General features: G+C 37.3%; 1 protein-coding gene across 1 annotated transcript in view; it reads left to right on the forward strand.

Moving 5' to 3' along the window:
* Positions 1-14,022, forward strand: part of Su(z)12 (Polycomb protein Su(z)12) — a 92,344-nt gene that overhangs the window by 63,508 nt on the left and 14,814 nt on the right. Inside the window, exons 7-9 of the mRNA XM_081751309.1 lie at positions 718-871; positions 5,843-6,036; positions 6,573-6,826. Of these exons, the coding sequence (XP_081607435.1) occupies positions 718-871; positions 5,843-6,036; positions 6,573-6,826 (602 nt within the window). The remainder of the gene's footprint in view (positions 1-717; positions 872-5,842; positions 6,037-6,572; positions 6,827-14,022) is intronic.

Genomic DNA, 14,022 nt, shown 5'->3' on the forward strand with positions numbered 1-14,022 from the left:
GACTAGATCAGAAAGTGTTGGGCTACAGTAATTTAACTAAATCAGCCGATTTACTCATGGAACTTCCGCATTTAATGTGATGAATTCTGTCCCAGTTGTTATATGTATGTATGTACTTTTCTCCTACGTGAATATCTGAAGTGAGTCGAAGTGTTTTGCAAGGTTTAAATGTATGTGAATATTTGTCTTAAATTTTCTTTCTTTTTAGAATGTTTCTGTCATTGTAGTGAAGCAAGATCAAGCCTGGTCCCTCGCCCGTCTGACAAGATTCAAAGCCATCTTGTAATGTATACGGAATTTCATATTCTGAGAAGTGAATCTGAATTCTATGTCGTGTTTTCTTTCCTTGTACAGTCTAGACCTTGAATGACTGATATCCGCCGAAGGCCTCATAATTATCAGCGGGGAATGAGTCTTACGAGAATGGAAGTGTATGTAGTTTAGACACGAAATTAACAAAAAACAGGACTTTTGAATACTCCTGTTAAATACAGATTAAATTATTGTTTTTCGTGTTTAAATGTTTTAAATAAACTGTATTCGTACCATTTTAACTAGAAACTGATCCAGTTTATTTAATGAGAATTACTTTAGAAGATCCCTTGTTGCATTAATTGTACTATTCTTCTAATATTCTTATTGTGCGCTTTTCGAACTCATTCAAGATCGTAAGACTGCTGATGTACTTGACTGTAATACGGATGCATTATTTTTCAGGAGAGTGGACAGTTTGAAATATTTAGTAAGGGACCAATCCTGAAGTTTCGTTTGAATTGGACGACAGAACCAAGCAATGGAATGGTGGATAGGCCAAAACCGCTATACTCGCACGAGTTCATCCAGGATTCAAATAACAAAGAAAACAGACCAGGTAAAGTTGTAGAAGTGCATGGGTATGTAGCTAAAGCGCGTCTTGGCTACGTGCGTGATTCGGGTTTGATGCCTGATGGAGATGCTTGCAAAGGACATAAACCCTAGTAGTGTGCATCTCAAGCATAAGTAACTCTTCTCGTAATACATATACAGATTAGCTATCATAGTTAGAAATATTGGAATGCAGCTGATCAGTTCAGACTCAAGTGTCCCCCCCCCCCCCAAAAAAAAAAGAGGAAGTTCTAGCTCTCTGAAGCTTCCAAGTTCCAGCATAAATTCAGTGTCAATATATTATTATTATTTTTAACCAAATAGAGATATTCTCCATATCACACTATCAGTATTTAACTTCATTGGATCTTCTTCTCTCAATAAGTCGATGATGCACTGATTTATGTATACATGGTACACACATGTCCAAAATTATTGTCGCATATCTATAACTGTCTTCTTATAAGAATATAATTTGACAATGATTTTGCAGGGTAATTTTAATACTGATACTATGTGTATAATTGGGAAATGTATATTTGTGGTAAATTTCATAGGAAAAGAATTATAAATACGAAAATTATAATGAGTAAAATAAAATGTTGCTAAACGGACAAAAAAATTTATTTTCGTTTTATTGTTCTTATTTACTGCTCTTTTGACATGAAATTTGCTACATGCATGTCTTTGCCGATTATACACATACTAACATTATAAGAAATAACAGGCGAATTCGTTATCAAATTATATTCCTATAACAACATGTTTATAGACATGCGACAATAATTTTGGACATGAGTGTACATAAAATTATATTCATTACATCTACACATTACCATACTAATACTATTGTATGTCACTGCGTGGTATACAAACTTAATCCTATACTTTATATAATAAAATATATATATGTACAGGGTGATTCAATAAGAAAGTACCAGACCTATATCGCAGCTAATATTTCACGTAGAGCCTTCAAACAAAAAATTGCATTACCAAATCGTATATGCAGAATGCAATAAACATAGTAGCGAGACCAGTGGCATCTCGTGAATACCACCAACGGGGGCAACTTCAAAATTTGAAATGGAAAGTGGTATAACTGTTGGAATCGTTCGAAAGGACATTAAATGTCATGCAACTTTTAAAGGACAAACTTTGTCATGTCCTTTCCCATTTAGCCGCTAGAGGCGTTGTTGCAGACTTTTATCTGACTACCCGTAGCAGGCCTTTATCTCAGCTAATAATGCACATAGAGAAATCAAACAAACAATTGAACTACCAAATCGTATGTGTAGAATGCAATAAAAATAGTAGCGGCACCAGTGACGTATCGTGAATATCTCCAACGGGGGTCATCTGCAAAATTTGACATGGAAACAGGGGTTGGTTGTGCCTCCATTGAAACAAGCGCACAATGGGAGAAAGTCGAGAGGAAACACGTTGTTATATTTCTTCCTCTGTGGCAGCAACACGGTCGCAATACGAGGTGAAAGTCAAATGATGCGAGGGTTTCTGCATGCAGAAACAAAAGGAAAAGTAAATACTGGTCTGAAACAAACGGGACGTACAATTGTACATACGTGGAATCACACCGTGCAAATGGCGACAACAATGGCGTCAGCAAGAGACCACGACGGGGGGAGGGTACATACTGTAACAGTAAGCAGAGGTACATTTGTTGCTGTTGAATGAAGCTCTAAATAGGGAACCAATGACATACGCAATATTTGAAGAGAGTGGTTTCCGTATGGCTGCGACAGAAACGTAGTGGATGGGGAGAACTATGATGAGGGACAATGTACGATGCTATGACAAAACGGAAAAAGAAATTATTGGTTGCAACGAAGAAAGACGAACCGAATGTGTTGTTGCTAAAGCATGGAACAAAACATGGGTACAGAAAGCTGAGGCGTTGCAATTGGAGAAAGATGAGTAAAGAGCTAAAGAATCAGCTTACCTTCTGCGGAGTGTAGTCGACGCCCCCTGGCTTTCACAAATGTCCAAAGTGAAGTTCCCGAACAGCAATACAGCGATTTACTCGCTGTACGTAAGTGTGAGCAATAGCTTCCAACTCGGCCACGTTGATATTCCGGAATGCAGTTGTAATGCGGCCTGGTATTTTGGGAATTGTAGTTGGTCGGTTGACAACACAAGATCCTTAATTCGACCCCAGACAAAATAGTCCATATGAGTAAGGTCGGGCGACCGCGGAGGAGACTGTGGATTGGAACCACTTCCGATCCAGCGTTGCGGAAATAGAACATTTAGCTCTTCCCTACACATGGCAGCATTATGGGCTTGACAGCCATCTAATTGAAACCACAGCGTCTGACGTATATGGAGCAGTACGTTTTCCAATAGCGGCTGTAGATGGTGTCGCAAGAAATCACGAAACATTACACCTGTTAAATGACCAGCAAAGAACCATGGCCCAATGACATGAGTCCCTACAATGCCACCCCACACATTAATGTGCCATCGGTGTTTCCGATTGACTTCTCTCATTCAGTGAGGGTTCTCTGCTGCCCAGTAATGTGCATTGTGGAGATTCACGTTGCCATCACTGCAGAATGTCGCTTCATCAGTCCATAAAATGAAGTGAATGAAATTCGGATGTTCTCTCACGCGATTGACCACCCAGTTGCAGAACAGAAGCCGTAAATTACAGTCCGCATCACTTAGTTCTTGATGCAGAGAGAGGTGGTACGGGTGAAAATGTGATTTCCATAGAATATGCAGGACACTACCTTGACTGATACCACGATCTCGTGCGATCTGCCGCGAAGATACATGAGGATTTACTGCAATAGCAGCAAGTACATCACTGGCAACGTCTTTATTTTGTACGACTCTTCTCCGGACACCATAGCGTCCACGCATGTTGCCTGTCGGCCGCAATCGTGCTGCTAATCTCCGCAGCAGATAGTGGAAAATAGCTTGTCACTGTGGATAGCGTTCAGCGCATAGCTACAGCCCTATAATTTTCCCGACATTCCCCTAAAATCATGAGCATTTGGAATGCCTCCAAATTCGTATACCGCGTGAATGTGAGTAATTGTAGTAGGAAGTGTCGGTAGTAAACAAAACATCAACACAATCAAAGAGGTTTCACTGCTTGTGGAAGTTGCGTATTCGTCCCGTCACGAGCTTGTAATGCACAGGGGTAGTAGAACTCAATGCACGACACCTTGTCTAGTACACGGGCCACTTTAACTCACTGCAAAGGTTAATCACTCTCGGACTCTACACGCTTGTGTTACCTGTTTTGGCTACATATCCTTCTGCCCTCTGTCTGACATAGCAGCAATCTCCTGTTCGAGGCCACATAGACTGTCTTGAGCAAGGTCATGTACGTGTTAGCTACTGGATCTACAAGAGTACTACCACACAATCACCGGCAACGATAAATAAGTGTGCTGTTCGAAACAACGACAAACAAGCCCACAATACATGCTCCCGGATTTGGAAGATATTTCATATTGTACGTACGCACACAAAGATACATCGCGCGTCCACGTCATTGTAGGTCTGGACTACCCTTGGCTTAGGCCCCGAGTTAATCCTCCAAAGGCGTCGGCGGTTGTTTGCCAGGGCATGGTTTGCACGTACCCTCCCGGCATTCGCCTGCTGTGACTGCGGACACCCTCGCACCATCCGACTTTCACCTAGTAATGCGACCGTGTTGCTGCCAACGAGGAAGAAATATGACAACGTGTTTCCTCTCGACGTTTCTCCCATTGTGCGCTTGTTTCAATGGAGGCACAACCAACCCCTGTTCCATGTCAAATTTTGCAGATGACCCCTGTTTAAGATATTCACGATATGCCACTGGTGTCACTATTATTTTTATTGCATTCTACACATACGATTTGGTAGTTCAGTTGTTTGTTTGATTTCTCTATGTGCATTATTAGCTGAGATAAAGGCCTGCTGCGGGTAGTCAGATACAAGTCTGCAACAACGCCTCTAGCGGCTAAATGGGAAAGGACATGACAAAGTTTGTCCTTTAAAAGTTGCATGACATTTAATGTCCTTTCGAACGATTCCAACAGTTATACCACTTTCCATTTCAAATTTTGAAGTTGCCCCCCGTTGGTGGTATTCACGAGACGCCACTAGTCTCGCTACTATGTTTATTGCATTCTGCATATACGATTTGGTAATGCAATATTTTGTTTGAAGGCTCTACGTACAGTATTAGCTTGCGATATAGGCCTGGTACGTTCTTATTGAATCACCCTGTATATTTATTATCATGAGTAAAGAAGAAAATTTATATTTTAATATGCAGCTGTGCGCGTACTACATATTGATATGGAGATAAAGAACAGAGGTTACTCTGCTGTTTACAATACTCCAAATTTGGAAAAAAAAAAAATATTTCACAAGAATTACTTCGTCATATATGAAGAGTGTACCTACAATTTTCTTCTTTCTTAGACTCATAACTTTAAATCACCCCACCTTTATATGAAGTAGGTCTGAATGGATTTACTGTTGATTTTTCATAGATCTTCCTTTTGTTTCAAGTAAGAGGTGAATTGACTGCAATGCTAATAGCATATACATACCTTGCCTGTTGCTAGCTACAGAAGTGAATTGCAGTAGGAAAGTTTTGGTGGTTTTGTAAAAAAATGTGGCTTAAACCTTTGCTTGTCACTGTCACTAATGTTAGGATTTTGACGTAATTGGTACGCTTGCCTTACAAGAAGGGTTTTATCATATGACACAGATTTCACTCCCGAGTGCATCAGGATCCAAGATAGTCATGATACTTCATTTTGCTGTGTAACTCGAATCAGTGTCAAGAGGTTAGTAAAATGAAAACCACAATCTTGCTTCCCCCTCTAGGTCGTGTTTTTCAACAAAACGTGAAATTCTCATACACACACACACACCACACACTCAACAGAGAGTTTTGTTATTCTGATTTGGATATAATTTATGTTTTAATTGTAGGTTATTTTTATTGCAGATACATATAAAAACAAACAGAAAGGAGAAAAGCTTCAAGTGGTATACCAGTTTCTGTATAACAACAATAGCAGGCAGCAGACTGAAGCTAGTGAGGATCTCCATTGTCCGTGGTGTTCACTTGACTGTGTATCATTGTATGCCCTTCTAAAACACTTGAAATTGTGTCACTCCAGATTTGTTTTCACTTACGTGGTAAGAATCACACGGAACCTTTTTGTATTTTCCACAGGAAACTTTTGAAGTATTGTGTATTTACTGTATGTAGTAGCTTTTGAGAATATAAACTTAGAAATGTACTTTTGATAGTCGTTGAGTAATTATTTAATGTTGAGTAATTTGTCAATTATGTGGTAACCAAACGAAGATCGGTTACTTTAGTAAGGATTGTAATATAAATAAGTTGCAGACGTCAGTATTTTCTAAATGGATTAATCCAAATAGGTGATGATAACTTGCTTTGCAGTTTAGTGTTATTGAATTTTTGTCTCCTACAGATCTGTAATTAAATAGAGAACAAAAAATTGGTTCCTAACGGCCGATGTGTAATTCAGTTTTTTTTTTTTTTTTTTTTTTTTATTTTATTTTATTTTATTTTAAGAAAGCATGAAAAGGTCAAAATTCATTTCTGTATTCTGGTAGACACTGTGATATGGTACTCGAAAGTATGTGTATCTTTCATATTGTCCCCATTTTTTTTTTTTTTTTTTTTTTTTTTAAATTTATTTCAGCCCATACCTCAGGGAGCTCGTATTGACGTATCAATAAATGAATGCTATGATGGATCCTATACAGGAAACCCTCATGACCTAATTTCTCAGCCCCCGGGCTATGCCTTTTCCCGCAATGGTCCAGTAAGGAGAACATCTGTAACGAACATCTTGGTTTGTAGACCGAAACGTCCAAAGCCAAGCCTGTCGGAATTCCTAGAAATGGAAGATCAAGAATTTGATGGTCAGAGGCCTTACATTATCGGTCATAATAGGTAAGATGTCTTTTTAAATGTCGTAGGTAATATACGATAGATAACAGCGAAAAAGCAATTTGGTGAAGTTAATTCATTAGCCATCGAAGGCCAATTATTGTTATACTTTAAACCGAGTAGGTGTAGTATCTTAAATTTTCAATTCTATATTATGATACGTTTATACGTTTGTTTATTATTAACCGAAGTCTATATAAAAACTAATATAATCAGAATATTCCTGGGAAATTCTTTTTCCATTCTTGAAAGGTGCTTGCTTAAAACCTCTATGCATCTGAAATCCTAGTTCTGTTAAACATATTCAACTCTAAATAGTCGATTTTTAAGTAATTGCGTATAATAAATATATGGTGTAAATGCACATGTAAAGTTAAACAAAAATAAAATACATAATTTTGTATCTTGTAAAAATTTGCTGAGAATTTACCGTAAAGAGCGGGGACCATTTTCCCAAAAGTAACGTAAATTAGTATATTCAGTATCAAATCTTGTGAGAGAACAGACTTATTGTGCTACATGTATAAATATGTGGGATACGAGTATTATTTTTTCTTTAATAACTATATATGATTTTGGCGGGGATGTAGATTCTCTTTCGAATTAAAATTTTCAGATAGAAATTCTCCATAGAAATTATTTATTTATGTAAAGTAACTTGTGGCAAATAATCCAGTGGCAATGCCTAAAAAGAGAAGAAAAGATAGGAAAGACGGCCGTTTTACTTTACCTAATTCGAAGAATTTTGTGTAGTGTGCTGCTAATAAACAATGAGCTCTGAGAAGAACGAAAAGACTAACATTTTCGTCACTGGGTACAAATTTGCTTAGTACGTAACTTAGATTAGTTATTTTTTAGCTTTGGCTTTTTAGTGTCTGAACATACAAATTCATTGTAGATAGTCTGTTAGGTTCTGAAATTAGTTTTTTTCTGAGGGTGTATGTATAAAAATTGGACACACTTACGTTCTGATAAATAATATAAAGTTAGTTTAAAGTTGAGTTTATAAACGTAATATCAGGGCTCTGGATCTTGAACAGCAGCTGTTTTAAATAATACCTTGACTTGCTGCACGTTTTATGGTGTTTGGTAACTTTTTTTTTTTTTAAGTCAACTTAGTGGATTATTGAGAGTTTATAATTTTAGTGAATGATATCCTGTTGACTCGGATTTGAAACATCGTTTTAAAAAGTATCGAAATAGTATATACATAGCATATTATTATTTTATTTTTTTTTATCTAAAAATTATAAATGCCAACGTAAAACTTGAACCACATTTGTAACTAACATAAATACAATGGGCGCGAGATATGAGTTATGAGAGCGGAGGGGTAGGAACAACGTTAGTGGTTGAGAAGGCGACAGCGGAGAGAGAGGGGAGACTTTTTGGTAGTGTTTCTAACCCACAGATCCTAACCTCGAAGATATATTTTAACAATGAATAATAAATACTTTACGTAATTAATATGTGTAGCTTGAAATATTTGTAAAGGCCCAGTGCCGTCCATATCATCTATTTCATCCACTTTCTTGTGACAAACCAATGTCACCATCCTCAGCCAAGTTTATTGTTATATCGTCCGTAATAACGTCTCATGTAAGTTCCATTTGCAAATGTATTTCGAACTTTATCACACCTTGCCTTCTACGCTACCGCTAATATCATTGCGAACTTAACTTAATTGTATTATCTGAGGAAAAAGTTTTATGTCTTGCTACTACGCATTCTTCCACTGCAACCCAAATGAACTCTGTCGGGTTTAGATATGAATAATACGGCGTCAAGCGAAGAACAGAATAGCCATATTCAGCGAGTAGCGAATCTCTTTTAAATGACCGGAAGTAAGGTGTATTGGCTTTGACCAAATTATAAAGCTTTGCTTTGTACATATCTTTTCTAAAAGAAATATTATCTCTCACAAGCCAATCGATCATTACCTATTTACAAAATGATATCGAGGAGGAAATAACTGGTCATTGTGCCATGGTGCATTATCTATCACAAGAACTGAAGTATATGTCAAATTGGAAATTAGCCGCGATTTAAACCACTTTTCATAGTTTTCGTAATTCATGTCTTTGATAATCGCCAGGTTTCTTTCCGATTTGAACACTACTAACTTGACTAGAATAAAACCAGTTTCTCCTTCAGTATGCATGATTATTACGCGTTGTCCTCTGGATCTTGATGTAAGCAAATGTTTGTTACTCTTATCACTCCACTTTTTTGTGCTATGCATGCAATTATGTCTCACCCATGTAAATTATAGGGCAGTTCTCTCTGCTGTACTGATCTACAGTTCATCAAGAAGTCAGCTAATCTCATTGACTAAAATTCATCCTTTTCAGAGAGTAGTCATCGTTTTAGCTTTCATCCATCGAAATGCTAAGGACCGGATTGCTTTCTGTAAATATCTAGTGCTTCCAATAAAATTAAACTTCTCTCGAAGCATTTGAAACAATGATTTCACGAAAGGTCGTTGACCGTGATCAATATGAAATTCGTTGGTGGTTCGATGAACAACACACTCAAAATCGTTCAGTGCGATTTTTGTTTTCCTCTGTGCTCACTTCTTATTTTCATCCTTATTAATTTATATTTCCAGCTCACTCAAAACACGTTTTAATGTACTTACTGAAACACCAATAACTTCAGAAAACCCACTTATGTGCCTGTTTTACATTGATTGGTTTTTAACAATGAGCTTCTTTCTACATAAAAACATAAACACAGTCTCTGCTTTGACTGTGATTATTCGTACCCTCAATGTGGTGGAAAGGAAGCAAATCGGCACACAGCACAAATTAAGTCAGCATAGAACTATACACAGACGCTACTTTTTTCACGGAACAAATGCTGTTTAGTTCGGCTACTTTTGTATTTCTCAAGACGCCCCCATATGTGTCCCATAAATAAGCTTTCCTTTGGGGAGGATACCAAAGGACTATTCTGTTTTACCAGCGAAAATGACAAACTTTACTGTTTGAGGAGAAAGAAGTTGACAGGTCCGCAGAATCCATGGACTAAAAATATAGTGTTTTTTGTTGTTGAATGTCCCCCAGTTATGCACGGACGCTAGGAAAGACGAAATGATGATTGAATGAAGAAAATGAGAGGAAACTGAAGAATCTTAGGAAAACCCTTGAACACGAGATTTGTCCACTACCATTTGGCGCGACCCGGGGTTGAACCACAGATCTCATACACCAGCCGTGAGCGCTCTACCATTGAGCTACCACAGCTCAAAATCTAAATAGTCTCATTTGATTGAAGTTTTACTTAATTTAATGTAGGCTCACCATGCATTAAAAAGTAAAAAAATAAATTCGATACCCCCCCCCCCAAGTGATTTGAACATTTTGTTTAGTTAAATGAATGTTAAATACTAGAGTAGATGAATATAAGTGATCAGATCGTTGTAAATGAAGGTGAGAAAAGAAAGTCTGGGGACGGACTCAAAGCGTGTTTATCATTCCTCTCCAGTAATGCTTAGAATTGCCGAATCTATTTTATGATTATGCCTCTTAGCAACATTATTTGTAACACCAGTGTCTTTTAACCGTGTTGACTGGGGATCTCAAGGTTATAGCTCATACTATCCCTCTTGACCTGTACTTCATATACGGTCAAACCAAATTAACCGTATATTTCAGGTTGAACTGTGATCCTTTCCAAAGTGAGATAAAATAAATACGGTGAAACTTCCCTTAACGGACACCTCTATAATACGGACAGATTTTCTTTTGTCCCGGCAAAAATATATGTTCTGTTACAGAATAAAACCTTCCCTCTTACGGACACTCTCAGACACGGACAGTCCTCCCCCTTCCCAAACGTTTCAATAACCTCTTCATAACGGACAGGGATTATTCTCGGTTCTGCTATATATTACAATAGACAGAAAAGTCTTTTCCTCACAAGTTTATCTATCACGATTCTAGACCTGGTGAACCATCAAACAGAACAGCTTCAAGCTGAACTTAATTCTTTTTTTGTCCCCCGCAATGAACTGCTCTCTGGTGGAAATCCCAGAAAACCTTCAATAAAGCAATAGCACTCGTGCAGAGTCAGTCGTACGGCCAAGAATTCTATGGTAAAGGTCGTTCCTTCCCTAATAAATTTAGTTCTTCCTTCCTGAGCCTTGCATCTTTCCCGACAATTTCATAGATAACAAAATAAACATTGTTTTACAATAACATTTTCAACGAGCATGTTTCCTGTCTTATTTATGTATTTATTTTTTTTAAATTTTTATTTATTTATTTATTTATTTAATTAATTTTTATTTATTTATTTATTTATTTATTTATTTTTGAAAAGTAACATTTTTCTTTTACTTATGATACTGGAACAAGTCTGGGTTTGAGTTTTCCCGACTTCCTTTTTCATTTTCTCTAAGAGGATATTCTTTGTGATTGGATTAGTTCAATAAATATATGCACTCCCAATAATTTGTTTTTTCATCCATTCCGCCAACGAAGATACCGCGCCAGTATACACACACACACACACTATATATATATATATATATATTTAAAAAAAAACTCATTAGCAAGTGTCCTGAGAATCACACTCGGTACGGTTGCGGAAGATATATATATATATATATATATATATATATATATATATATATATATAAAATATGTATGTTTCTTCCGCAACCGTACCGAGTGTGATTCTCAGGACACTTGCTAATGAGTTTTTTTTTTTTTAAATACCCTTGTAGAAGAAAAATCACGCCTTTTTCGGTAAACAGAAAACTAGCCAGTTAAGTGGTTTTTAACGCATCTTTTGAGAAGGTTCTGAGAATATGAAATACGGTGTATTTAACAGAGATGAATTTCTCTTTCATCCCTCCCAGTAATTCAAATACATGGTAAATAGAGTAATTTCATATTAAATTTTACGTATTTACACTCATACATAATGTATTTACTGCATACAGTTACCGTTGTGAGAAATTAAACCTCTCCGTAACGGCCAAAAATTCATGTCCCATTGGAGTCTATTATTCAGAGGTTTCACTGTACTAATAGGTCAAACTTTAAAGTTTCTTTAATACGAGTAAGAACTTCGTAATAACTACAATGTAATAATGTACAAACTTCTAAGCTGTATTACGCTTTTTCCAGCATTGTATTTTGTAGTATTTTTTTCACTTCCCGTTCTTATCTTTGAGGAAAGGTTGTGGTTTGACCTAAGGTGTAAGTTTAGTTGGTTTGGAAGGTTAATATTTCTCTTCAACATCGAGGCTATGTGAAATGTAGAGCTATAGGTTAACTTGAGATCTGAACCACGTGTGTTCTTACTGGAAATCGACTTCAGTCTCTTGCGCCATGTTCCTTGCTAACCATAGAACCACGAGTAGGCTCCAGAAATTTAAGTTCCAATTTGGTTTGAAATACGGAGTGGTGGTTAAACAGTTTTTCTTTTCTTAATATGGAAAAGACCCAGCGCAATTCTGATGTAACTTTTTTCGTATCTTGGAAGCTATATCTAAGCAAAGTGTAATGTGCTAATTCTGAAAGGACCATGGTCAAATTTATTCTGTAAAATTTCAGAAGTTCAAGAAATTTATGGTAATGAGTGATCAAAATTTTGCGTTAGATACCCTAATATTACGAAAGTGAGTTTCTACGCTCGTTTTCAGTCCTGGCACCTTTTATAACCTCGAATTTCATGAAAGTTGCAAAGGTAGAATAAATATCATAATGCAAAGGACTTAGGATTTGCTCAAATAAGTTCTTAGTGCTGACTAAAAGTCGAAAGGTGCATAATATTGTATACGCCCTTGAAAGAGCCCCGGCCGTGTGAAAGCCCCATCCCCGGTTTTTAAAGAAAGCAACTAAATGTTTGGAAGAAACTTTTACGCATTCTTGTGACCAGTCCAGACCTGCTTCCGAGTAAACAACACTGTTGATTCAATAAATGACAGCGCGACAAGTGGAGGTGGGGGAAAACGAACGAAGATTTAAACTCATCTCTTTCCTGCTTTTATAATATTCTCGGCTTTCGAAAATCTGTTTGTTGGATGAAAGATGAATCATCTCTCTCCCGCACTGCACATCGGAAGGTCGGAGGCGGAAATTCTCCAAGGTCATTCTGTCAGTCAACCCTTTCTTTAATATATCATGATTCATTCCACAAAAATCTTGTAGAAGTTGGATGCGAGAGTGGGTAGGGGAGAACTGACAAGCTGTTTTTGAGAAACTGGATCGTAGCCTTCTTTAGCCATTTCACAGGTGAGTCATAACTAGGCAAGTGTCTTCGAGGAAAGGTCTGAGCAACGGAAGAAGCAAAAGTTCACTGCGTTAGGTGGTGAAAGCAGGTGTTCCTTAGTAAACATGGGGAAGACTGCAAGTTACACGTCTGGGATTCAAGCTCCGAGTTGTGCAGTGTGCTTAAACATATGGAAAGTATAGTGCTACTGGAAGATTTAAAGTGGATCCGAAAAATGTACGCAGATGATATGCGAGTGAAGGAAAAGTGAAGAACAAACAAAAACAGGCGTGCATTTCAAGGCGAAACTTGCAAGTTCCCCAGAATGGAAAGAACAGTTGGGGAATATGTTTGTAACATGTATAATCGAGGTTTTGCGGTTACGCGTGAAATAAAAGCGTTGAGTGCTGCTCGAAAGAACATCGGCTTTGGTGATTTCAAAGTGAGCGAGAGTGGTTATGGCACATGATGAGAAGAAACGGCCTGAATTTTTGTCGCCGTACTTTTCCATGTGCTTGAAGGTGTTGCTGAATACCAAGAAAAGTTTTTAAGCTTCCAACGCTATGTGATCCGGAAGCTCCAAAAACACTATTACTTGTTCTCATAGATCGCAAACGCAGACTAAACTCCAATGTGATTTGATCCGCCGGAAAATTAAACTGTAAAGAATAGGGGAAAATTTAGTAACGATTCGTACCACCGGTTATTCATTCCACTATTGCATTCATTTCTCATCACCATCTCCTTTAGTTTAGCTGGCATATCTGTGGGATGTAAAACAAAGATTTTTTTTTTTTTTTTTTTAATACTACACGTAACCATTATCGACTGTGCTATGATTCATTACAGTATAACAATCTACTTCAGACAAGAATAGAAGCCAAAACAAAATCCCGAGTAAGAAGTTTTAAAACTAGAAACATGTAGACAAACATTAGGCCTATGTTTGGCATAATGTAAACAATCCCATATTTCGC

Source organism: Thermobia domestica, chromosome 3, assembly GCF_964235325.1.
Source record: "Thermobia domestica chromosome 3, izTheDome1.hap1.1, whole genome shotgun sequence".
Lineage (NCBI taxonomy): Eukaryota > Metazoa > Arthropoda > Insecta > Zygentoma > Lepismatidae > Thermobia > Thermobia domestica.